The sequence below is a fragment of the Anguilla anguilla genome, chromosome 3 (genome assembly GCF_013347855.1).
Source record: "Anguilla anguilla isolate fAngAng1 chromosome 3, fAngAng1.pri, whole genome shotgun sequence".
In the NCBI taxonomy this organism is placed as follows: Eukaryota; Metazoa; Chordata; class Actinopteri; order Anguilliformes; family Anguillidae; genus Anguilla; species Anguilla anguilla.
This window is the reverse complement of record NC_049203.1, coordinates 11206048-11231760: the sequence shown is the minus strand read 5'-3', so window position 1 is coordinate 11231760 and position 25713 is coordinate 11206048. Positions and strand designations below refer to the sequence as shown.

Below are 25713 nucleotides of genomic sequence, written 5' to 3'. Positions count from 1 at the left end.
TATGTTTTTTTTCTCCTTGGTAAATTAACCAAATAGCGCACAATAAAAAATGTCAAGTGCATTACTAGGCTTAGAGGCGAAACAAACGGTTCTTTAAACCTCCATTTGATATGCAAATGGCTCGAGTCTGTCCTTTTCAAATTGTAAACATAATTAAACTGTTTTGTATAATCAATCAATTTTTGAAAGATGAGCTCAATCTGCATCACGGAAAGATATTTTGGACCAAACAGTTTTTCAAACCAGGTCACCAGTGAAGATCACTGCAATTGTAAACACTGCAATTTGACATTAATAACACAGACCTCAGCAACATTAGGGATCATACCAAATGCCAGATTGATGTTTATTATTGTGGTACAAACAGTCGTCCAGATGGTCTGTGTTAGTGTACCATGCTTTGACCCTCTTTGCAGAAGAAAATCTCTTTAAAACAAATCTCCTCCCTGTCCCCATTCCCTCTTCCCAACCAGGAAATGGCTGAAGCCCTAGGAACCAGGCTTGTGTGCAGGTCTTCCCCGCCCCTGACCTCTACAGCTCAGCCTCCCTTCGGGACAGTACACCACCCTCGGTGACCACACCCATTCCAGATCACTCCCCGCCCCCTCACCAACAACAAGCTCCGATCACTGCCCTCTTCATTAATAATGCGTCCAGCTAACTGACTGCCGATCAACATGGACTCACTTCTTTATACCCAGAACTCCAGGTCTGTAGAAAGACGCTCTCCCGCACACTCACACAAATACACTCAACATCTGAAAAGCAAGTCAAGAAACCAAAAAAATGAGAATACATAATTTATTGAAAAAATATGATTATTAAGAAATTAATCAGAAATCTGATGCGAACATAGTATGACTTGACTCTCTGCAGTGTCCCTCTGTTTTAGACAATAGTATCATGTTGTCCAATTTAAAACACAAAAAGGACCATATCGGGACTTTCAATTAGACCCAGCAAAGTATGGAGCTAAGAGACAGGAGCCAAGTGAGGACTGAGTAATTTCAAACTACAACTGTACACTAAGGTATGAATTAGAAAAGACCACAATCAGATTTTCACCACTTGACAAGCAACACACGGATTTCGTCTCTTTCCTTCAGCCAATGAGGGCCCTTGCTGGATGAGCAGCCTTCCGTAAGTCCCGCCCACCTGTCCTTTGGTCAATCGGCCAGGATTGATACACACACATCCAATGACATCCTTAAAAGAGTAGGAAACAATGCTTTAGCTGCCATTCAGAGAAGGGTCACTTTGATGATTGGCTATCTTTTTAAAGGGCTACTGACCTTTGTTAGTAAAAGGGGAAAAAAGCTCAATTATAATGACAATGATTCAATTTCAGCCCAGACTGCTGACGCTGAATCAGTCTATGGTAAATCACATTCTCTACAGCACAAAGTGTAATAAATATATTTCCCCAATATGGGATAGGCTTCATCCAAAACGGGAACCCAATTTGTAAAGAATCTCTTCCCAACAGCAGCAAAACAAAACTTGGACAGGCAAATCATTGCACACTGCAGTCTAAACTGCTCTCAGCAACACTGATCCCAGGTTAGTGCTTAGCGCTCTACATCAAAGGATCCCATCTAAAACATTACGCCCCCACTGTACAAAGGTCAGTATAAGGAAGAGCCTTAGGGAGCGAGAGCCCAGTATCAGCGCTTGGATTTTGGGGTGAAGGGTTCCTGCAGCGGCTGTGAAGGGCGTACCTTAATGAAGTAGCGCAGTTCGGAGGGCACGAGGAGAACGTCCGGCGTGACGGGCATCTGCCCGTGCATCTGGAACCGCTCGTAGTCCAGGTTGACCTCCTCAGCGGGGGGGTACAGCGGGTAATAGCTGCAGAAAAGAGCAGTGCGTGACCACATGACAGGATGCGCGCCGAAGAGCTAAATCAGAGAGCCGCGATGTCGAGACGCAGCATCGCTTTCAGTCAGAAAGGGCGAGATTTCTGGTAAATTTACTATTCAGGCTAGGGGAATGACATGCTAAAATCAGTACCATGACAAAAGGAAAGTGGTTCAGTTCATATGAGGCAAACTCCATTCCCTAGCCCTCAGCCTACGCTGATCAAAGACTGGCAGCAATTTCATCACAGCCCCACCAGCAACTTTTGATGTCAAACTGGAAAGTTCTCCTGCCAGACGCATTATCAAAGACAACATATAAGCAGCACAAACATTCCATTGATTCACCTCCCTCTCCCCCTCCCCCTCCCTCCCTGCTTCTCCCTGCCCCCGGGTCCTGAAGTCTCCACCCCTCGCTCACCTCCTCTGGGTCAGCATGTGTTTCAAGATGCGAGAGAATCTGTCAGATCCCGATATGCTGGAATGCAACAGAAACCGCACGTTCATACAATGCAAGAAGCCAGAAACAAACAGAAATGTGCACACACGCACACAGACTTGCACAAACACATACATACAAAAACAGACGTACATAAAATGCATGCAGGCCAACAGAAGCACACGCATACAAAAAACAAATGCACGGAAGTCATTGAAATGAGACGTCTGCTGAAGTCCGTGCCAGTGGCACCGGCGTCTCCCTGTCCCCAGTCACTCACCTGCTGATCTCCTCCGCCCCCATGTGGAAGAGGATGTCGGTGGAGGTCAGGCCAAAGGTCACGCCCCCGATGAGCAGCGTGCAGGGGTCAGACACCAGCGACACGCGCTGTAGAGCACACACAGGTGACAGAGCGCTGACGTCAGCTCACAGCCCACGGTCTGCTCTTTCTCTTTATTCATTTACTCTCTCTCTCTCTCTCTCTCTCTCAAACAGCACAGCAGGTTCACACCGTGACCCCCCTCCCCCCACTCTGACTGAAGGATTCCCCCCTGCCCCCCCCGCTACTCATTCCAACACTGCAGCACCAGTAATCCCCACTGATCACCTGCACCTTTAATTGCATTCTTTATTTCTATGTGCTCCCTAAGTTAACCATCTTTTTCACTGAAACACATTCTACATTAAAGATGGCTGCCACAGTGTTCCCATTATGTCTCATAGCCTTCGGGGGCACATGAGGCAGCCGATTTTTTACCCACATGACCAAGGCAACAGGGCCGCACGCATGACCGCACGTACGCGCGCGGAATGTAACCGCTCGCCCCGCTCGCCCCCCTCGCACCCCCCACCCCCCGCCCCCGACCACGGGCTGCGGGCCGACAGCCGTCAGCCGTCAGCCTCACCTCCGCGTCCTCTCGGCTCAGGTCCGGCAGGGTGAAGGGGGGTTGTGGGTAAATGAAGTGATGGTGGACGTCTCTCAGGGACGGCACGAACACCAGCCGACAGCCCACTCTGGAGGAGCCGGGCAAGAGGAGCGTTACGGTTCAGGGGCACAGAGGAAGGCCTCCTGAGCCTCCACTACACATTCAATACACCTGATTCAACTACTGACTATAATTATATGTATGCAGGTAATTTCCTCATCTCAATACATTAGTCAGACATGAGATGTGGGACTCAATCAACATGGTTCAATGAAAGACACATAACTAGATTTGTGATGCTAGTTTTCTGTATACAGTGATCTGAAATGAATTCACTCAAATGTGACCATACCCCTTTGTTCCTTCCACAATGCTGTCCACACATCTCGAGAACACGGCTTCAAAGGTCTCCGTCAGCTGGCATTTCTGTCAGGTTAAAAAAAACAAAATGTACTGTATTCACACCCACCTATCCTCCGTGGGAATACTCTGAATGCAAAACTTCCATGTGAAAACATTCATCGGATAAACGACGAAAGGACAGAAAGTTCAACTTCGCAATTTCCTCAAAGGCACACCCCACCACCGACTATACTGTCATTTACAAGATTTACATTTTTATTGCACTCTTGACTACCATTACCAATGATTCCTGCCTCTCGCTGCTTTCAGTGTAGTTCAGCCATTTCTATTGCACTCATTTATTTTGTTTGAGTGGCGTGCTGCATTCAAATAAAAGGAAAGGGAGGAAGTGTCCTGCCTCAGGGATAACAGTCACTTTTTTTGCATTGTGCAGCACTGCAGCTTTCCCTCGGGAGTCTGGGTTTCCTGTATTGTAAATGCATATCCTGTATGTGACCGACAACGATAAATTCATCGGTCAGGATACATGAAAACACACTCCGCGCCAAAATAGAGCAAACTGAACAAAATTCTTGAGCTGCCAATTAGATTACACAACGTAAAATGGGGGGTTGTATCACAGACAGAAAAGAAAAAGAATATGGACAAAAAATAATAATTACTGCAATATCACCCATTGACATTTTGAAGCCACAGAAGTTCCCCCTGAGTGATGCACAGTGACTAGACAGCGATGCAAACTATCCCCGATTGGTCCACAAAATTAAAAGTTTAAAATATTACCCAAATGACACAACAACCCAACAAATCAGCACATAGAGAGAAGTCAGATGAAGAAAAAACACCTACTGTGACTACATGTTCTTGTGGGAAAAAATGATTAACTCTGTATTTTGACTGCATTGGTACCATTGGCTTGCACAGAAACGGGTGGCTGAAACTGCACTGGTGCTAGAGAGCAACGTCTCTGAACAAGACCAGGAAGTGAGCTACCAAAACGAAGCCAGGCCTGGGCCCCTTGGTTTGTATCCAGTCTGCATTGAGGATGACTAATAGGGCTCGCAATCACGTATCAGCACAGGACGTTTTATTACCGCTAAGGCACGGGGCAGACTTATCACAGGGGATATTCACACATAAGGACACAGAAATACATGTTAAACCTTAGCACTGTTAAAAAAGGTTACAACCCAAATATAATGTTATATTTACCACAGACACTGCTACAGCGGAAAATTGCATTCCTATCTCTGAAAATACAGAAGATAGATATGCAGGTTTAATCTGTAGTGAAGACATTTTTAAATATACCTGAATTATTTACAGATGGTGAAAAAATACCCAAGAGACCTTGTTGCCAAATAGCAACTGGCAGCAGCAGGCTTTCGCTGATGAAGCCTTTCAGAACCCGTCACGCAGGTTTTCGTTTTCATCGTTATTTGTAATAAAGGGGCTTTGTAAACAGGTTTTCATTGGAGTCAGTGACGCACGTAACTCGCAAAACTGGCACGCCATTTCATGCAAAAAAAAGTGGCCCGTTGCAACTTGCTGTTAGCTTGTGATCTACATGGCCTTTGCATACTGTATAAAACAGCTGCCATTGTCATGAAACAGTCCTTCACAATGAAAGGAGTCTAAAAGGAGCACCTAAGATGGAATTTTAATCCTCAATGCACCCCACTGACTGAGTTTATCAGGGGCGAGGCACAGCATAATATTAAGAGAAGGCATGGGTTCGAGACTCCTGCCATCACAAAGAGGCCCACCGAGTTCTACTTTTTTAGCATATTCAACTGCTGTGCAGAATTTCCACTGGTTTTAATACTGTACCGTGACCATTTACATTTAACTAGCATATTCTAGTCTATATTACAGCAGAGATCATTTATATTCAACAGCATATTCAACTGCAGTGTGGAATTTCCATTGGACTGATTTTAATACTGCATAGTGACCATTTATATAATCTAGAAAAAAAGAAAAAAACTATTTACAGCTTTGATGCCCAATGCAGGCCACATGGATTCGGACAAGCAAACATACATGGACTATACACAACAAGGACAACACGCAACATGGACACAGCTCACGCTCTACGACAAAACCCCATGTAACTCCTGCTTACACAATGTTGGCAATACCACCGGCAAGTTATATTACTGTCACGTCTAGCTCCACTTCCTTTGCAATGTCTGAAGGAACTGAAATTCAAACACCCACATTTCACATTTCACACCCACGATTCCAAGCTACACAGTTACATAAGCCGTGGAAAATGCCAACTCATCCAAGTTCCGGTATCTTCTGTGAAGTATTGATTCTTTTAGCTGTAAAACTGTTGGGTTCTACACCACAGACTCCACGCAGTAGGACTGTTGATAAGGCAACTCCCAAGAAAATGACAAGAAAACGCTCTCCATAACTGTTTAATCAGTGAGTGGTAGTTACCTCTATCTGATGGTGTTTGGCATCCACAAAAGGGCCGAGCTGTAGGAAACAGAACAGAGATGAGTGAGAGAGGCTCCACGGGTGAATCAAACTGTGTGAGGTGAGTACAGAGTCCGTCCCACCGCAGGGAGGGGAGGGGAGGGGGGGTCTAAACTGGGGGCTGACCAAAATGCAGACGTCAGGGCGGTCCCGGATGATGACGCTGATGAGGTCCAGCAGCGGGTCAAAGCTCAGGCTGTCGGAGGGGGTGTATGGTCCACAGGCCACCATCACCATCACAGGCTCATTATCTGGAAGGAAAGCAGAGTGTGTGTATGGGAGTGTGTGTGGGGGTGCGTGTGAGAGAATGTGTGAGTGTGTGTGTGTGTGTGTGCGTGTGCGTGTGGGTGTGTGAAGGAGTGTGTGTGAGAGAATGTGTGTATGTGGGAGTGTGTGAGTGTGTGTGTGTGTGTGTGCGCACGTGCGTGAGAGAGCGTGTGTACATTTGCGTGTGTGTGTGTGTGCATGTGGCGGGGGGGGTGAAATGTAAATTTCTTGTTCACATACTGCATCGTATATTCAGCATAAGGACACAGTCATTAGCAGAAGGCACACTATAGATTAGAACGCAGGGATGAGAGAACAGCACACCACCACTAAGTAATCGGATCTAATTTAGACTCCCTGCACTGCTCTGTAACCTCATTAAAACTGTACCACTGGAGTGAAAGTTACAGGCAGGATGTTCCCAAAGACAACGTGTCGGATAAGTGCCTGGTAACTGCATGACAACATCAATCACATCAATCAGCCAATCAAACTGGACTGAGCACGTTTTCCCAACAAGGGAAGACTTGCAGGCTGTTTTTCAGAACACAAAAGAACGAGGACTGAAATATTCAATATGAAACTGAAACCGCAGAATGACATAACACACACGCCAGCAGCTAAATCTCACGCGGTAAGAATAGCTAAAACAGTCATGAACACTCTGCATCTCCCTCACCGTCTACCCTGTCCTCGTTCTGTTCATTAGCAGTGTAGAACGGGAGAGGTATCCCCTGTGAACAGAAATAACACACACATTACATAATCGACATAATTAAGCCGTAAACATTCACACACTTCCCTAAAATACAGCAGTGATACAGAACAGGAACTCCAGTGAGTTGCAATTTCCAAAAAAAAAAAACACCCCAAAAAACACATTAATGGAGTAAATTCTGGAGTTACGAAATTCAGGTGGTGGATTCCAAAATTAGCAAGGGCCTCTAAGGAACTGCGATTGAAATTCACTAATACAAATTTCAGAAGCTGAACTAAAAAACTATCATATCATTTTTTTTAATGATTTCTTCCCCTTTTCTCCCAATTTGGAACAGCCAATCACATTCCCCGGCCAATCACGCGCTGTCCTGAGAGTCAGTCAGCGGTGGCAGACAGTCCTGATTCGACAACACACCGTGGGGCCCAGAAATACACCCATTTCAAGGTTTTGGGAGGGAAAGCGGGGACAAACCTCATACAGCTTAGAGGCCACCAACTTCTTTCCGGTTGTGTTCATCCCCTCCATGACGACCACCTGTGGAACACAGAGGACAGTCACAAACAGGAGAGCCTCGTGGACAAATGTCCACACGTAACAATCAAGCGCATGAAAGCCAGGCTAGACCGTACACATGGCAAGAGCATTACAGGAGTGATTCAAAGTAGTGAATAAGAAAACGAACTCTGTGTATGCGAGTGTGTATTACATACACACATACACACAGTATTATGGTAATTAAACAACGTTTTCAGAATTCAGTTTTAATTTAACGGCGTTCAGGAAATGGACCCTTCCCAAGACAGCACGGAATAGCACGTTCAACACGAGCAGCATGCTTCTCATCATTTTTCACACGAGATTTATTAAGCAGAGGAGCAGCGCAGGCCTCCGTGAGACGGAACAGAGAGCAGCCACTCCTCGGCACTCGATCTTAAAAGCCGACTGGGACGGCTTCCAGGGACAAACTGAACTGCGTTTAGCGCGGAGATAGCAGAGGTTGCGGCCTAGCGCGCGTCGTCTTCTGGGCCGACCGCACGATAAGGCCAACAAAATGGAGGAGAGCCAAGAGCGTCAGCGTTTATTGATGAAGAAACAACGCCTTCAAACACAAGAGCCTAAGGCTCAGAAAATAAAACGAGTTAGAACCAATGCCGTTTCATGAGGACACCTTTATGTCATGTCAATCACGCCACACATTTCTGGGGATTTTGGTGATTTACAAATCGAGGCCTTTTCTTTGTTTGTTTGTTAGTTAGTCTGGATAAGAGCTTCCCCTAAATGCCTAAATTTCCTAGATGCTTCTACAAAATTAAGCAGTTGCTTCAAATCAGCATTTAACACAAACACATAGTGACACATCTTTGTGTTACTGTTAACTGGAACATTTAAATGGAAGTTATTTCACCAGAAAGGGGACTATGGCACTCCTGGTACAAATTATATGACCTTGTGTCTTCAACAAACTCCTTAAGTTTCTTCACTTTCTCATGCCTCATGTATTACTCGTCTGTTCAATTGACTTTTCTGTGCAGTAACAACTTTGAGGAACTTGTGAGACTGTCTGTTATCCTGTCATATGCGTTATCTTGTCATTTAATTTTATGTGAATTTAGAAAGCAACAAGCCTTGTGTTGCATTAGTCTTGTGTGACAACCATTATTCAACTTACTTTCACTTAGTTTTACTCTACCACCTGTCCCATTGTAAGACAGCCAAATGCTCATCCTGAATCAGAGCTCTCCCCCCTCATACCTCAGCTAGGAGCTCTGGCCATTTCACTTTTCTTTGCCTTAAAAAAAGGGTCCAGCAGGAGGGCTTTGGATGGAACAGTGTTAAGCAGGTTCATTCACAGGTCACACCTCACCTGTCCAGGGAAGAGGGAGAATTCCTTGAGCTCTGATAGGTCGACGGGCACCTGCCTCCCGCCCTGGTCCTGCCCCGCCTCCAGGAGCACGGACTGGGCGTTGAGCTTCCCGTTTCCGTCACAACACACCTGCCCCAGCACCGTCACGCTGTCCTGCAGAGGAGCAGAGAAAGGAGAGCGCTGCCTCAGCCCCCAAAAACGCCTTGGGTGCACTCCCAAACCGGTGGGAGCCATCCTGGGCCAAACTGCCCATTGCCATACCGATTGCCATTCCTGATCGTTACCAAATAAGTCCACGGCAGCCCAACTCTATTAACCCAGAAGCATAAATGTAAGGGTGCCGCGTGTTAGCGCGTATGTGACCATATCGGCTAGCCTTAGCGCTGTCACAGAGGGACACACAGAGACGCTCCAGTACCTGCGCTGGCAGCGAGGCGGGGGAGAACTCCTCGATGCTGAAGTGCGACCTCAGCTCCTCTCCCAGCTCTTCCATCTTTTCCGTGAGCACTGGAGGGAACATTAAACACCAGATAACCGTAAAACGGAGCCCTGCTCCAGCTCCCACACCCCGCTCTTAGACCCGCGCAGGCCCGCCCGCCCCGGTCCCCAGTGCCCCATTCCTGCTGGTCAGAGAGGAGCAATGGAGGCGTAATGCCTGTAAAATACTGGAGCAGATTTCCAAAGCAAATGCACCATGAGCACCTTTAGAGCAAGTCTACACTAAAACGTAAAGTTCAACCTGAAAATTATTCACCGTAAAATTAAAATGCCCTTCTGTAAAGCCAAGGATTTTCACCTTTTGAAGCGACCAAGAAAAAATGTCCTTTCTTTAACAGCTGTCCTCCGTAACATAAAAAAATAGTTCAAAGCTTCCAATAAGCACAAAGCACACAAAGAGAATCCGGCTTAAAATCAGAACCAGATTTCCAGGAGGTTTAACTGTGAGGGGAGACACACCGTTGCGGACGTCTCTGAGCCTCTGGAACATGAACTTGTAGCTGCTGACCAGGGACTCCTCCGGCCCCTCCAGCAGCTCAACTCTGATTGGTCCCCTGGCCCTCTGACCCGTCCACTGGGCACCCTGGACTGTCCCGAACCTGGCTGCTACCTCACCCCGGCCTCCTCGAGCGCTGTACTTTTGAGAGGGTGTCGCACTACGTGGGGTAAGAGAGAGAGAGGGACAATCAGGTGAGGGCGGTTGCAGTGAAACCATAGCAGAGTGAGAGTAAGGACAATAATATAGGGATAACAACTGTGATGTCACGTCACATTAAAAAAAAAACAGAGGAGCTCCACCAATCAGAGAATATGTCGGTAACAACCAACAGAACAATGTTGATGATGATTGGTGTATACTCTCTGACTACTTCTTGGAAGTACTGCGAGGAAGCATCCTCCAATCACCATCAGCTTTGTTCTATGGGATGTTACCAAGGCATTCCACTACTTAGGTATTGTGCATCTAAGTAAGGTGATGTCACAGTGGTCTGAGGCCCTTTGTATTACCACTGGTGTGCGTTAGGAAGCGATGTGGGAGGCTGAGAGGGTTACCTGGGGGAGAAACTGGCCGGAGAGAGGAGCTGATGCGGGCTGGGCATCACAGAAACGCCCCTCTTGGAGCGCGGATGTTCTGGAGTGGTCAGCGCCCGCTTCTGGGATCCCTTCAAAAAAACAAACAAAAAAAACACAAGTATTAACACACAGACACATAACACCACAGTGCCGTTTCATTTCATATCCACCTGGTCTCCTTTATCCACTAGTCAGTCAAAACTGAAATTTACAAAGACAGTTTTTCAGATTGACAAAGTGAGCGCATTTAATTTAAATTCTGCCTTTTCACTTTACACCTTTGTCATGTGTGTATCCACAGTACGGGAATTACAATTAGCAGCTCTGGATCCTTGTAATGACCAGCATGTGGAATTTTGGGTTCCCTGCCTATATGACGATAATAGCCAATACAGAGCATTACTGCCATCTGCTGGCCAGATGTAAGCAAGGCATGACACAGAGAGATTTTCCAGGTTTTTAATTCCAAGCTTATACAAAATGCCATGTGGACACCTGACATCCAACATCTCATCCAAAATGATGGGCATTAATATAGAGTTAGTCCAGCCTTTGCTGCTATAACAACCTCCACTCTTCTGGGGACGGCTTTATACTACATGTTGGAGCATTGCTGCAGGGATTTGCTTCCATTCAGCCAGAAGGGCAGTAGTGAGGCACTGATTGGGCGATTAGGCCTGGTTCGCAGTTGGCTTTCCAATGTTTTTGTGTGCAGGCGGATGCAACTCAGACAGGTAGACTCACCTTAGCTGGAGTAGAGTAGGAGTCCAGCAGGTTCTCCTCCTCCTCTTCAGCTTTGATCCTGTGGAAAGGTTAAAGAAGCAACACACACACAACCTGGGCGATTCGGCCACACACGACTAACTGCCAAAACCTTTACCAACACGAGAAAGGCAGGGCCTTGGCTAAATATATAATGTTAGACATACAAAACAATTCCAGCTGAAACCCATGTGGCTGCCCTAAACTTTCTGTGAGACCTACATGAGATCCAACATTAGCTGAGATACGTTTCCTTCTCTCGCATACCGACATACATAAAATAAAGCGGTTAGCCAAGGGGTCAGACAGCTTTGGCATGATCTTAGACCTTAATGCTCAAATAGTACATCAAAAGTGTAAAATGATAAAGTACAGGTAAAAGAAGACATGATGCCACAAAAGGATACAGGTCATGCAGAGAGTTCACATCTCTGGTCTTGTTCAGGGTCTCCTCCTTCTTGGAGAAGCTTGGCCTGGATTTGACTTTCTTATTCAGCACCTGCCACGTGCAGAAACAAGTATTTGTCAGAAACATTACTTTTTTTGGTAACATGATATTGACTTCCAGAATTTTCTATGACATAAGGCCTCTTTTGAAGACAACCGATAAGATGACTTTCTTTATAATATAAGCACTTGGGTACGCCGATTCAATGGCTGCATACAAGGATAAGCTCACGCAACAAAACGTGGATGTTGGTCAGTATAAAAGCCGAATATGAGCCCCTTCCATCTGAATCACCTCGTGCTCAAACCTCTCTAGGGTGTCCAGGCTCAGCTTCAGTCCTTTCTTGGTGGTGCTGTACGCCACCCACTCCAGCACGATGCCCTCGCTCGTCAGCCGGTGACACATGCACTGCTCCAGCACTGACAGGGGGAACAGAGAACGGCTAAGACGAGCAGGAACTCGCTACCTAACGCTAGCGAGTTTGTGCAAAGTGGAAGGCAACTGACGTTGATATATCACTTTTGTATATTTATTGGCTTATCACAGGACGATCTTATCCAGAAACCTAACGTATACATATTTTCTGTCACATATAGTTTACTTCCCAACCCGGGAATCTATCAGATAGCCGTTTTAACCTGAAGGACACAGCAACGATACTATGTTCAAGCAATTAATTACTTAACATTTTAATGTGGCTAGCTCCTAAGCGTTCAAAAATCAGCCAGCCAACATACATTGCATATAGCTAGCTAACCATACGACAGACATAACACCGGTGAAGCAGTGTGATGAGGGATTTTGATAACTCACTTTTCTCGAGGACCTCGTCGTCGCAGGCGAAGTCGAACATTTCAAGTTCCGACCTGATACTGTCCACATCTACCGATGCCATTTCTTCCGTTAGTTTTTTCCCTTTCGATGGGTTAATTCAGATCAACAAACACGTACGATTTGATAATACACAGGCTAGCTAGCTACTTGTTGTGCACATGCTAATCTTGCTATTTTCAAGTAATATTAGCGTCCTTTCCAAAGTTTCCCCTGCGAATTTTACATATGAAGATTTCGTTTTTCTGCAAAATCCATAAACAGGCAATGATACGTAAAATATGTACACATTACAGTTTTATTATCAATTTACAACCATTCTGAAGTGTTAGCCAGTGTTTTCCTATTTGCCGCGAGAAAAAAAACTCCCGCGTAATCAGTGGCGCTTTACGGCAGTGTTCTGTCGACCAATAATATCACGCTTTTCATGCGTATAGTAACGCCCCCAACCCAGCACCACAAGTTCATTGGGCAGCACACCAACCTCAAACTACTAGGAAGAGATTTGAGTAGAGATCTACAATTCGGATAAGGTCCTGTCCTTTCAAAACCTCCGTTGAGTACATTTCATTTCAACGAACATATTACACGTGTGGAGTCACCCCTCCATAAAATACTGTACCACAATTTTGAGAAAAGCAAACCGTGGAGTTTGTGGTTGTACCTATTTTACTAAAAATAATAATAATAATTTTAAAAGCCAGTTCAGCATCCAAAGAAAACATTCCTTGGTCTGTAAATGCATCCTGAAGATACTGGAAACAGATCATATGAACAGGAATAAATATAAAAAGAAAACTCTAAAATACAGGAAAATAAGATAGAAATAGTAATATATTAAAAGTTGCTACATTTTTCTCAATTGCTGTGTATTTTTTTTTTTAATAAATGGAGTGAAATGATAAATGGTGTGACTGGCCAGATGTCTCTAAATGCAAAAAAAAGACATTGTATCTACAATCATATTTTAGGGACAGGAATTTTGTCATTGGTATTTTCCTATATCCTTTCATTTTGGTTCTTCACATATTCATCGACTGCACCTTTTTTCTGTTTGTTACTCGTTTACAAAACTGTGCAATAGCCAGAACACACAAATTAACATAGACGGAATACACTGTTTAGCATTCAGGGCATTCACTCATGTGATTACAGTTTATTAGCCGCGGCTCAAATTAAGTTGGCGCAACCATGGAAACCGTTTTCCAGAATAAGAACTAAAATATGCAAACTGAAACACCATTATAAACAGCTCATAGGAGATGTATAGCTATTAATTGGTGGTAAGTAAATCTAAACAGTAACATTCCCCAGGAGAGATCCATTCAGACACACGCTCTGCAGGAAGTATGTAGGGCCCTGTCAGGTCACTGCAGTGTGTCAATGTGGACAGAGCAGTGAATCAGTCCTCATCCATCAGAGACCGCTAATGCTGCTACACTGCGCTAGCACCGTCGCCCACATCTGAATGGGGCTCAACATTCCTCTTCCCAATCGGACATATTGGAGACCTCCTGCAGCCATAGCATGTCCTCCTGAAAAACACAACAAAAAGAAAAATGAAAACTTATTGTCATAGAAATGCACTGAATTGGCAAATACAGCCACACTCTTGACAACAGTGCAAACTGTTGACCTGTGCTACTGCATTGTTGCAGTATTCTAAAGTTCTCCTCCCTGATCCCTCAATCTCTGCTGATCTGGGATCAGTAACCATCACATGAACACATTAGAGTGTGTGACTCACTGATCAATAATCAGTAGGGGTCATGCAAACAGAGAACAAGGGGGTAACTTAAACTGCAGTATTGCTCCCCTTGAGATGTGAAACATGTTGATTTTAAGAAACTGGGTGAAAGATTCCGGCCACTCCCCAGCAGTGGTGATGTCCGTGACGCACCTGCTGGTCCCCCTTGTCCTGGGGGGGCGCGGCGTGAGCAGGGGGGCTGTGCAGACTCTCAGACGGCCGCAGGTCTCCGCTCGCCCCCCTCGTGCCTCGCTGCTTCAGGGGCGGCGGGTTTGAGTCCGGCTCCTCGGTGCACTGCCTCTTTTCTGCTCCCGATCCCTGGCCCGCCGATCCCTGCGACCCCACAGGAGCCGCCTCTGCTCCTAACCGCAGCCCAGAGCCAGGACGGGGTGTGGAAACACAGGCCAGCCGTGATACTGCAGTCACAGCATCACTCCAGGCTACACCAGCAGCGCACTACAGGCATGCTCTTATGGTACAGGAGCAGGAGCATCAGAAACAGGCCGACAGAGAGACGTAAGGAACAGTGCAGGGAGGTGTGTGTTCCGTGGGAGGCTGTGCTGGCTGTATGGCAGCGGTCTTTGTACTTTCAGCGCTGGGGACGCTGCCAGGCTCAGGAATCGCAAACCGCCGCCCGCGGCGTCCGCCGGCAGCGCCCCTGCAGTATGCGTCCCGCTCGCCCAGCGCCACGCCATTACACGCCCAGCGGGGCGCCAATCAGGCGCCCAGCGACGGAGGAGCCGTAGAATCACAGCTCTCCAGCGTTCCCCGTGCCCCCCGATACTGTTTAAATAGCCGCCGACAGGAAGCTGCCAGGGTCCTGGGCACGGCCACATACAGGGGCCAAGGCACATTACCCCCCCCCCCCCCCACTTTACACTGCATAAAGCCTGAGCCCTTTTCCCTTTTTCATAGCCTTCCCTCTGTCATAATAGTTTTGAGCTTTGAATCTTTTCACAGCTAAGACCTGTGGATGTAACACTGTGGAAATCTGTCAGTTCTTACCTGTAGCCCAACCTCACACTGTGTAACAACACCCAACACATCAGCACAAAGGGTCTCTTCACATCACAGTACACGTCATCACACATTTAGCCGTTTGTGTCATTACTGACTGGATGAAGTATAAAATAACTGTGTTATGTGCTACAAAAACTGCAGTACATAAAGTACCTATCCAAGCACTGACTGACTCAAATCAGGGAAAAATGGGGATACAAAGAATAGCACACTTCCGTCAGATGCTTACCCTCATCATGATGAGAGTGCTCTGCACATGCCCACTCCTGCTCACCCGTCCCCCTGGTCTCAGCCTCCCTGTGTCCAGACACATCCTCAACCCCCGAGGCAGCCGATAGGCACTGCTGATGAACACAGGAGCTGCAGGCTTATTCTGTTCCACTAGAGGGAGCCCTGCAGTCTAGGCATCTGTTAAACACAGGAGCTGCAGGATTAATCTGTTCCACTAGAGGGAGGTCTGTAGTCTACTCATCTCAGATTAACGCAGAAGTTGCAGGTTTATTTTGTTCCACTAGAGGGAGCTCTGAAGTGCACTCATCTCGCGCACATCCTGTCTCAGCTGGCATTTCTAAATGATGATGGATGATAGACGCTGCTACTGGACTCGGGATGGCAGAGCCGGTACCTTGCCGCTGTCACACTTGCGGCTGTGCAGGACCCGACCCTCTGTGACTTTCTGCAGAGACTGGCGCAGACGGATGGCGAGCTCATGTGTGTCCTGCACCTGGAGCATGCACACACACGCACACACGTGCACACACACGCATGCCAGCAAGCACACAGCACACACACAAAATCAGTCTTATGTTTCATGAGTCTACCTCCACGTTTACCTTTAATGAAAACAGCAGAGACACAATCGAAGCCTCACCATGCATCATGCTAAAAGCACGTCAAGTCAGTTAATTCATTACAAATGATGAAAAGAAGATGAGTAACTACACTAGTACATATGATGACGTTTTGAGTTCAGATAAAACAGTTTAACTTTAATTCATGAACAGACTTTTTTGTCCTGCTTCTAATATGCTACACTTCAACTGACACCTCACTACCAAGTTGTAGCGCCAGAACACGTCATTTAAATAAGAGCGAAAATGATTCACACACTTCTATTTTCTGCGGTGTCAGAAAAATATGACAGGCATCGAGACTGAAAATAGCATTAGCAGCGGAGAACGGAGCGAGCGGAGGCCAGCGGGCCCAGATGGCAGCAGATGGCTACAAATCTACCGGAGGGCCTCAGCGGAAGTCCACAGTTCTCTCTCATAAAAAGTCAGCTGCTAGCGCACATAATGGACTGCGAGGCTGCTGCTCCAGTGATATGTATTGATCACTTTTTCTGTAGGAATGCTGTGCACATGCACAACAGTATATTACCGGGCGCTGGCAGTCTCTGCCTCCCGTACCTTCATTCTGTCCAGACAGGCGGTCCTGAACTCCAGGCTGCTGCTGCTGGTTACCACAGTGGACAGTGAGCTCAGAATGACTGGCAGAGCGGACATTATCTTCGCCCGGGCCTGAAAACACACACACACACGCACACACACAGACACACACACGCACCCACACCCATACCCACCCACACACTCACACACACACACACACACACACACAGACACACACACGCACCCACACAGATGCACAAACACACACACACACACATACACACACACACACACACACAGACACACACACGCACCCACACAGATGCACAAACACACACACACACAGGTCACTCGAGAGATGGGAGGGCAGACATATGTAGACTGGGGCTTTTTAAGCGTGTCTGAAGTGTGTGAGTGTGACACGTGTGCTGCATTCTTGCCTTCAGTCTCTTCAGAGTGGTCCTGAGAGCAGACTCCAGGACAGAGTGCAGGGCTGACCGCACACGGTCCTCGTTGTGCAGAAGGATTTGATCCAGGTGCTGCTCCAGGACCTCCTCACTGGCTGCCAGGGGTTTAAAAAACGTTCCACTGAACCATTAACCAGTGAGTGACACTGCTGTATAAATCTGTCTAAGACCAGAGAGCAGAACCAAACCAGGCCTACCCAGTGTCACTCATACAATCACTCATATGATGCCTACATATTTATATTCAGTGTGGTTAAAGAGTAATTCTACACACCTCAATATCTAACCTTCCTTAATTGCAATAAGGAGTGGGATCATGTGACCCCAGCTAACCTAGAACCTAGAATGGGGCCAAAAGCTTCGCACACAGTATTTCAGTCTACCATCGACAAGACGTCAAATCTTCATACCGCGCACTGTAAGGCCAGACTAGAGCAATGCGAACCACTCCCATATAAATCCTGATTTCAATGACATCGCTTTACACTGCATTTTTATGAGTGGCAGTCTTAGACTTCATATTTCCTGGGAAAAGGTTTCAACCATGTACTTTTAAACTGCCACCGTCACCTCCTTTCTTATCAAATTAAGAAATATCACTATATATCACTGTATAAATGTTACCGCACAACAGTCTGCATGAAGACCTGTCCTGGTAGAAAACAGAATGACAATAAGCTGCCCTGAGTCAGCAGATCTGTCAGAAGTGTGATCCAGTGGGTCTGCATTACATGAAGCTATGAAATCCAACTGTTGTCAAGGTGATTAACCGGCACCTCTTTCGATGCTCAATGGTCTACTGTAAATACTCGCTGGTAGGAAGATGCAGCCCGACCGTAATCGAACAGAAGTGCTGACAACAGAGTACCGTCTCGCTTTCTGTGATGCCCTGGAGAGTATTTTGCAGATTCATCCAAAAAATCTTATTACATTAGTTAGTGTGGCCATTTTCTTGCAGGAGCACAATACGATTGTCTGCTTCGGGCACAACGTTAATCCCTGAAACAGTATGCGGCTGGAGAGCCCCGTAATTCACGAATGCACCCTGCAAATGTAACTCTGCCGCGACCCTTAATTGGCAGCTTCCTGCCTGGGCAAGAACTGAGCATGTGCAAATCTCTGAAATGCACACACGCATACACGTCTGGTTAATGCATCTACCGAAAATTGATTTTTCCCTTTATTTTAAACGCCTGCCTATTGACGCGTCACGTGCATGACAAACTTACACGTTACTGAGCAAAACACTGTAAACCCAGCTCATATCATTTTGTTTTGCCTCCATTTTGTCTGTCTAGTCAACCCTACCATCCATCACTTAGTTGTCTTGAACGACATGCTGATGCGTTCAGCTGATTAATAACTAACATCTTTGGCTACTAAGCTACTGCAGAGGCAGTCTGGCTGAAAAACAGATTGTACAGACTCAAACAGTTGAGACCATGCGTGGATTTACTGCTAATTACCGACTCCTTGACACCGATATCTAAAATGACCTTATAAATCTTAAAACTTTGTGCTTTATGGATGTGGGTTTTTTTTGGGCAACAATAAAAATAGAGGAGGCCCGCTCTCTTTAGTGCTTTACGCAGATTTTAAAAAAGTTTTAATTTACTGAACAGACATTCCGCCCATTAAGCAACAACCACCACATCCATAACCACAGCTGTCAACCGCATAAGTCTTTCCTGTCCCATCTGGTGAAAGAAAATTTGCAAAATGACTGCAGATACTGATGTGTCATGCAATGAGAACATATGAAAAATAGTAAACATGTTGATATAATATTTGTCATGTTGATATTGATCAGATTCTTTAACCAGTCAAATGGCTTATTGTCCCAGCATAACAGATCTACCCTACCTATGTGATCAGAGAGCTGGGAGTGGAAGGGGTCGCTGTGCTGGATGAAGAGGAACAGAATGAGAGTCTGCTCTGTGGTGGGGCTCTGTTCACTGTCCACAGTGTAAACCACCTCCGCATGCAAAGCACCTGCTACAAACACACAATCACCAGCTACAGACACACAATCACCTGCTACAAACACACAATCACCAGCTACAGACACACAATCACCTGCTACAGGCACACAATCCCCTGTAATAATGCCATTTACTCACACGTAGCAGACATACCCTAAATATGCACCCACAGATATCATCACGTGATGCTTCGTTTCTCTCTCATACCTTCAGTGAAGGGCCGCTCCGCACGGCTCACCCCAGACAGGCCCAACTCCCCCCAGGACAGCAAGCCTCCCAGGCGGCCCAGGAATCCAGAGGGACCCCCGTCCCCGTCCCACAGCAGGGGAACGTTGGAGGGGCCGTACAGGAGAATGTGGGGACGTTAAAAAAACAACAACTCCCAAGAAGACTGTAATGTAACATAAAGTAATGTGATGTGATGTCATGTAATGTAGTGTAATGTGATGTAATGTAATGTAACATAATGTAATGAAATGAAATGAAATGTAATGTAATATAACGTATAACCTAATGTAATGTGATGATGAAGCGAGCAGACGGAACTGAAGCCGCGGCTGAGGGAAGGATATGCGTATCTGTGTGACGCAGGCTGGCCTGTAGGGGTACTGCTCCACACACGGGCCCAGCGCAGCCAGCGGGAGCAGACTGGTCTCCCCGCACAGGCCTGTTTCGGCCACCTCGGGGGGCAGCAGCAGGGGCACTGCCCCGCCCGGCACCGGGTGCAGCCGGCCGCACTGCAGGCCCGGTCCCGCCGAGAGGGGGCATCTGCGGGGCAGAGCCAGCACCCAGCAGGAGGCCACAGTCAAATGTGCATTTGTGGGGTACTGCTGCTGATCCCTTCAGTAAAACTCCAGACACATCTTCAACCTTTCCCACTATATAATGTTTTTATTTTACCTCTTTTTATCTGTGCTATATAAATCTCAGTCAGAGGACTCAGTGCACAGAAAAATGCCCTGGACAATAGAGTCTGCTAAGGAAACATAAAAGGAAAAGACTATTAATAGTAAGTAAAAATTGTACCATCAAAATGGTGCCATTAAACTAATTGCCACTGCAATTAATTCGGGAAGGTGAAGGTGGTACTCCTGCTCTTGATGATGTAGCCATTGATAGTGCACTGTACACTAGAAATTCATAACTGGTTTAAAAATTAAATGTCATCTTAAGCAAATATATGAACCATTGGCACCCAATACAACTGCCAATTTATCCAGCTATTCAAACATGTTTCAGTGTTTAAAAACGAACACACCCTCTTTTATTTTTTTGCTTTTAAAATTAATTATTGACTTCTCACAGTTAGAAGCCTACATATTGAAAAAGTAGTTAAACGTATATTTTGCTTCAGTAGGAAATCTGTGGAAGCTCCAGCTTTCAGCTGTTATCTTTGCCAGCATACTTTTTCCTTGGAGATCTAACCATGGAGTCATGTTGTGTTCAAGCAGAGAAGCACTCACCGTATATAGAGGTCAGTCTTTGTCAGTATATGCCGACTCTCTAGGACAAATTTGCTGTCTGCCCTGCCACTGTAACAGCAGATATGGAACGAGGGTAACACCTCAAGAGGAGAACTGTGAATTCACACCTTGCTCACACCTGTTGATTTAAGTGTTCTGCAGAAATTAACCAGTATTTATTCATATAAGTCAATTTTAAAAAGAAGCAAATTCTGCTCCAGATAGGAAAATGTATGCCTTCATTTAAAGAGCTATTAAAAATGACTGCATCATAAAAACATTTGAAAGAGAGACGGAAACTGAATAAATAATCGAGAAACAAAACATGAGCACCTGAAGACCTGCCTGGACACGGTTTCGTTAACCTTCAATATGAAGTGAATTTCCACCTGAGTTAAAAGAGAGATGCGTGTGACCAAACACATAAAGACTTGCTGAACGCTTCAGACGTTTCTCCAAACATCGCACAGATGGCCCTCGGTGCACAGTCCACCCATTAGAGTGTCTTCATCTGTGACAGTCACACTTACTGAGCACCCCCAAAATATTTCTTCTCAACCTCGACAGGCAGCCTTTGCAGACAGATTAATGGTATGTGGCCTAGTTTTATTATAAAGACAGCTCTTTAATCACAGTGTAGAACTAGACGCTCTCACAGGCACTTTTGTGGCTGTCAAACTAAATCTGAGCTTGAAGTGTGTAAAGTTAAAGGAACAGCTAGCATGTAAATTTGTCAGTTACCAGTATCGATTCCTGACATGACTTAAAGCAGTGTTTCCTAAACTATGGGTCGGGACCCAAAATGGGACCCAAGAGTGTAAGAGGTTTGTCCCGGAATGAGTCTGTAGTTCACTAGGCTAAGCTAGTATATGTATCTGACAACTCTCTGAAAGGTACTAAATTTCTGATTTGGGTCCTGATATTAAAATGTTTAAGTACCAGTGATTTAGGGGATCAAGCCCTTACATTCTTTCCTGTTTTTATGCTGCCCACATAGTACAAATACAGGGCCTGCTAGTGGCCAGCTGTTGGTCCGCCAGCAGTTTGCAAACAATCAGTGGTCGGTGAGCAGACAGTCAAGATGAGGAGCAGCTGTAAAATTATGCATAGTTACAGAATAGTCCTGTTGCCTAGCATGGTGCCAGTTTGCAAAACAGTGGCGTGCCATCAGGATGGACAGCGATCCAGCAGATGCTCGCCTACTGGGCGGTTCTTAGGTGATGACTTTTAAATGAATTTTCAGAAGCAATAAGCGCAAGGGGGGGGGGGTCATTTCTTACCTGTCCATAAACCAAACTGAGTCTGTGTAAAAACTGCTCTGTCTTTAAGAAGTCTGAGTTCACTGCCTGCCTCCCCTCACCCACCTGGAAATGACATACACACACATCACATCCATATCAGCACAGAACATCCAGAACTCAGGCCCATATTTATAAAGGATTTTAAAGTGGGAGTGCTGATCTGAGATCAGTTTAGTCTGAATAAGATTAGGCTATGGCATCATTAATATGGCCTTCAATCTCTTTGTGTGCATCAGAGGGCGGAACTGACAGAGTGTCGGGTTTGAGTCACCAGATATGGTGCTTATGTCATACCCACAAGGTGAAGGCACAAGACCTAAGTGGTCTAACAGTAAGCCTGTACAAATCCATCCATTTCAAATGGACTGCACTGCATCAGTTAACCGAGTTATCCTAAATAACTTCCAAAAGGTGCATACCGTACAATCCTTAATGCTCCAATGCCGTCAGAGACAGCGAGGAGCGCAAATGAATAACACCAGTGAATAAAACAAGGAAAACATTCACTGAAATGCAATGGTTTTCTGCGCAGAAGGCCCACACCTGGACAGAGAAGAGGAAGCGCAGGGGACCGCAGGTCTCTGAGAAGATACTGAGCTCCTCTGGGTGGACGGGTGAGCTGAGGGCCATAGAGGAGGGCAGCCTCTTCACCACCTCTAACATAACATAATTTAAAAAAAACACACTTACATTTTCATATAATGAGGAACAAAAATGTTGTTTTCATAATCCCTGAGGTGAGTGGATTACTGTCACTGCTTTTTAATCAGGCCAAAGTACAGGGGACTTCAGTTACTTCCAAACACCTCTCAGTCTTACTTCAGTTTGGCCAGGCTCCAGTTCATCACATAAAAGTCATAAAAGTTTGCATATTTTCAAATTATTTACCGTGCTTAATCTCTTCCACGCTGACCGCAATGCACCACCGACCTGCTGCTGCAACTGAGCATGTCCAGAAAGAGCAGGTTGTTACCACCGACAGATACATTCATGCAATGTTGTTAAGACCGGAAGAAACTAAATGATAAAGTTTTAAAAACAGGATAGAGAAACGTAGCTAAAATACTTTTTATTTAAAAAAGCAAAATCAGAACGCAGTTCTTTTCGTAGATCTGCTGTCCTGTACCTGTGCAGTTGAACTTGCCGGTGGAAGACACGCCATCCTCTGCTGACACAGCGACTAAAAGCCCGCCTTCCATATTCCCAGACCCCTGCCTCCGTGCCCGTCTGACCTCAGTCATCAGAAACCTGATGACCTGACACAGACAGACGCACCACAATAATACAAAGATGAAATGAAAGGTCTAGATATAGTCAGGTGATTTCGCGGCTAGTTGCCAAAAGTTACCCAATTTAGCTTCGCTACACTTCTATACTTACAATATTCTGTTTCAGAATATATTTTTATTTAGCCTGTATGGCCAGGGAGCCATACAACTGACCTGTTGTATATCTCTTTGCATTGCTGTATTGTAATGTTACCCTTATTATAACGACTGGTCTTCCTATCTATCCGAGCCAGCTAGTTATAGCGTTATAGTGTGTACTTCTTGGCGGGATAGCTAGCCAGCTAGCTTACAAAGCATCTCGTGCGAACATGAAAGGCCTTCCCAGACCGCGTGACTGCAATTCAAGCAAGATTATCGCCCGGCAGGTTTAATTTATTTCGGGTGGCCCTTCTAGATTTTAATACAGTAATGGCTTCTTGTACGTAGAACAGGAAACATCATTTCTATATAATGGCATTGTCCGTAGTTTTGTTATCGCCCGAGTTTGAGGTCATCATATACCATTACCAGATGTTTCCCTCGTTCTCACCTGACGGATAGGCAAAAGGTTTAGATACCCACTAGCCCAACTACGGTGGTTTGTTCGTTGAAGTTCGCTCTGATGTCGACAAGACAGTAACTTCTAATATGGAACCCTGACTGAATGAGGTTTTTTTTTAGCTTGATAGTGTACAAATCCTGAGATAATTGCCTTAACCATACGACGTACCAGATCACGACCAACAAAATTAGCTTAATTTAGCAACTCGGTAAAATACTCTTGGAAAAGTAACTGCATTTTATATGTAATAATGTCTTATTTCCACTAGAGGCCCTCATATCAGCATTCATTTTCCGGCATAAGATCTTAATGAACTATGGAATTTACAGAGGTAGGTGTGATGTTTGTCTGTGTTATAAATCAACACGATATGTCCGCCAGAACTCATCTTTCTCGGCCACATCTTACCGAATCAATTTTTATGCAATTCTGAATTTATGACACTAGATAGTGCACTTTGTCCAGATCAATACACTGCTTGCATTTTGCTTATACATCCTTTTCTGCTTTTAAAGTAGATTGAGCTGGTCAGTACATTATTTGATTTGTGGTAATAGGTTTTCAGACTTTGTGTAATATTCAATGCATAGTTATTGTGTTTTCCCTTTAAAATACTTCCCTGACTGAAGTAAAAAGTCTTCACAAAATACCCACAACTGGACCAATCAGAAGCAAAAGTTAAATGACACGCAAAGTCAAAACAGTCACACTTGTGTCCAGACATTGATTTCATGTAAAATATATTGCTTTCCCCGCAATTAAGTCTAGTGTATGCACTCCATTCATGCAGCAGTTCATAGTTCCCCTAACCTGTAAAAAGGTGTACCGTTCTCTGCCATTTTACAGTTCCTCTTGGGGTCTGATTCCATGAGATAAACCCGTCATTTGCCGCCCAGAGTGTGACCCACTCAGAACATAAAACCCTCTCACGCTTTCTGTCTCTTAAAGATGGAACTACTTCAGTAGTAGTTCTGCTACCGGTTTTTTTTTTTTTTACTTCATCCTGTCCTAATGCATTTGAATTTTCACCCTCATTAAGCCTATCTGGGTAATGGGTAATAAAAACGGTAACAAAGTAACACTCAATTATTTTAGAGGTTAAGGTCCCAGTGCAGTGAAGGGAGTGTACATTTTATCCTTTGTATCCTTATGAATGCAATAGGGATGTTGTCAAAATCCTCCATCGAGGTCCACAATGCAAAACAAGGAAAGTTGCTCAGCAGTCTAGAGTAATGGAGCATGTGGCCATATTTTAATATTTATGCTTTTGCCTAAAATCTGTATTGCACATTTGTGAAGATCACAACATTGTGACTGTGAGCAAAGGATGTTTGCTAATGGCTGAATCCTTCTGCCCAAGTCCTCTATGGTAAGACAGGGTGCTCCACCTGCTGGTTTGTACTTTCAGGGACTTGAGCTTATCCAAGTGGGTGGAATTCTTTCTCAGGGACCTAACAATCTAACAAGTGTATAGTGGATGTATTGACTTCTACTGTTGGGGATACCTGTTGACCATTTTTCATACATCTTGCCTGGCGAAAACTGACCGTATCTTTGTTGGACTGCACTAGCATCCTCCTGGCTGGCCTCCCAGTCAGTGCCATCCAACCATCTGACTAATTCAGAGCTCAAGATGGCCATTGATTAGTTGTTGTTTATGACTGAGACTCAGCGTGTAGTTCTTCTGAATTATGGCTTAATTTGCTGAACTGAGCATGTCGCTATGGGAGAATGAAAATGTGAAACAAGAAATGTTTTTTTTTTTGGAGCAAGCCCTCCTACACCCACCTCCTGCCCCTCCACTTTCATCTTTTTGTATTCATGATCCTGATCTCTCACCACATCAGCCTTCCCATTCTCTTCTTCATCGTGTGCAATCAACAGGATTCATTTGCATAATGAAGCATGTCATTTATGCACGCAGCACAATTCACTTGAATAAATTGCTCATTGTGCGCCCGTGCATGTATGTGTTTGTACTG

General features: G+C 45.3%; 2 protein-coding genes across 6 annotated transcripts; both read right to left on the bottom strand.

Moving 5' to 3' along the window:
* Window positions 1–787: 787 nt before the first annotated feature.
* pola2 (polymerase (DNA directed), alpha 2) lies at window positions 788–12861 on the bottom strand. The gene is made up of 18 exons (XM_035407809.1): window positions 12516–12861; window positions 11997–12121; window positions 11662–11753; window positions 11237–11294; window positions 10472–10581; window positions 9878–10074; window positions 9339–9427; window positions 8921–9073; window positions 7528–7590; window positions 7015–7069; window positions 6195–6319; window positions 6030–6068; window positions 3571–3644; window positions 3198–3306; window positions 2573–2679; window positions 2275–2331; window positions 1719–1845; window positions 788–1206 (listed from the first exon to the last, which is right to left on the bottom strand). Exons 1-18 carry the CDS (start codon window positions 12595–12597, stop codon window positions 1054–1056), a joined length of 1815 nt encoding a protein of 604 aa, XP_035263700.1. The 5' UTR covers window positions 12598–12861; the 3' UTR covers window positions 788–1053.
* Window positions 12862–13058: 197 nt separating this feature from the next.
* zgc:195212 (DUF4554 domain-containing protein) lies at window positions 13059–23494 on the bottom strand. 5 transcript variants are annotated; one of them, XM_035407813.1, is made up of 16 exons: window positions 23282–23494; window positions 23028–23157; window positions 22790–22843; window positions 22445–22557; window positions 21881–21964; window positions 20934–20989; window positions 20601–20669; window positions 19710–19905; window positions 19345–19492; window positions 19019–19150; window positions 17129–17250; window positions 16710–16820; window positions 15926–16024; window positions 15530–15641; window positions 14434–14642; window positions 13059–14068 (listed from the first exon to the last, which is right to left on the bottom strand). In XM_035407813.1, exons 2-16 carry the CDS (start codon window positions 23140–23142, stop codon window positions 14009–14011), a joined length of 1680 nt encoding a protein of 559 aa, XP_035263704.1. In that variant the 5' UTR covers window positions 23143–23157; window positions 23282–23494; the 3' UTR covers window positions 13059–14008. The 5 variants fall into 5 exon arrangements, with proteins under 5 accessions (XP_035263704.1, XP_035263701.1, XP_035263703.1 ...); XM_035407810.1 differs by having other exon boundaries at window positions 23344–23494; XM_035407812.1 differs by having other exon boundaries at window positions 14434–14636; window positions 23344–23494.
* Window positions 23495–25713: the final 2219 nt, after the last annotated feature.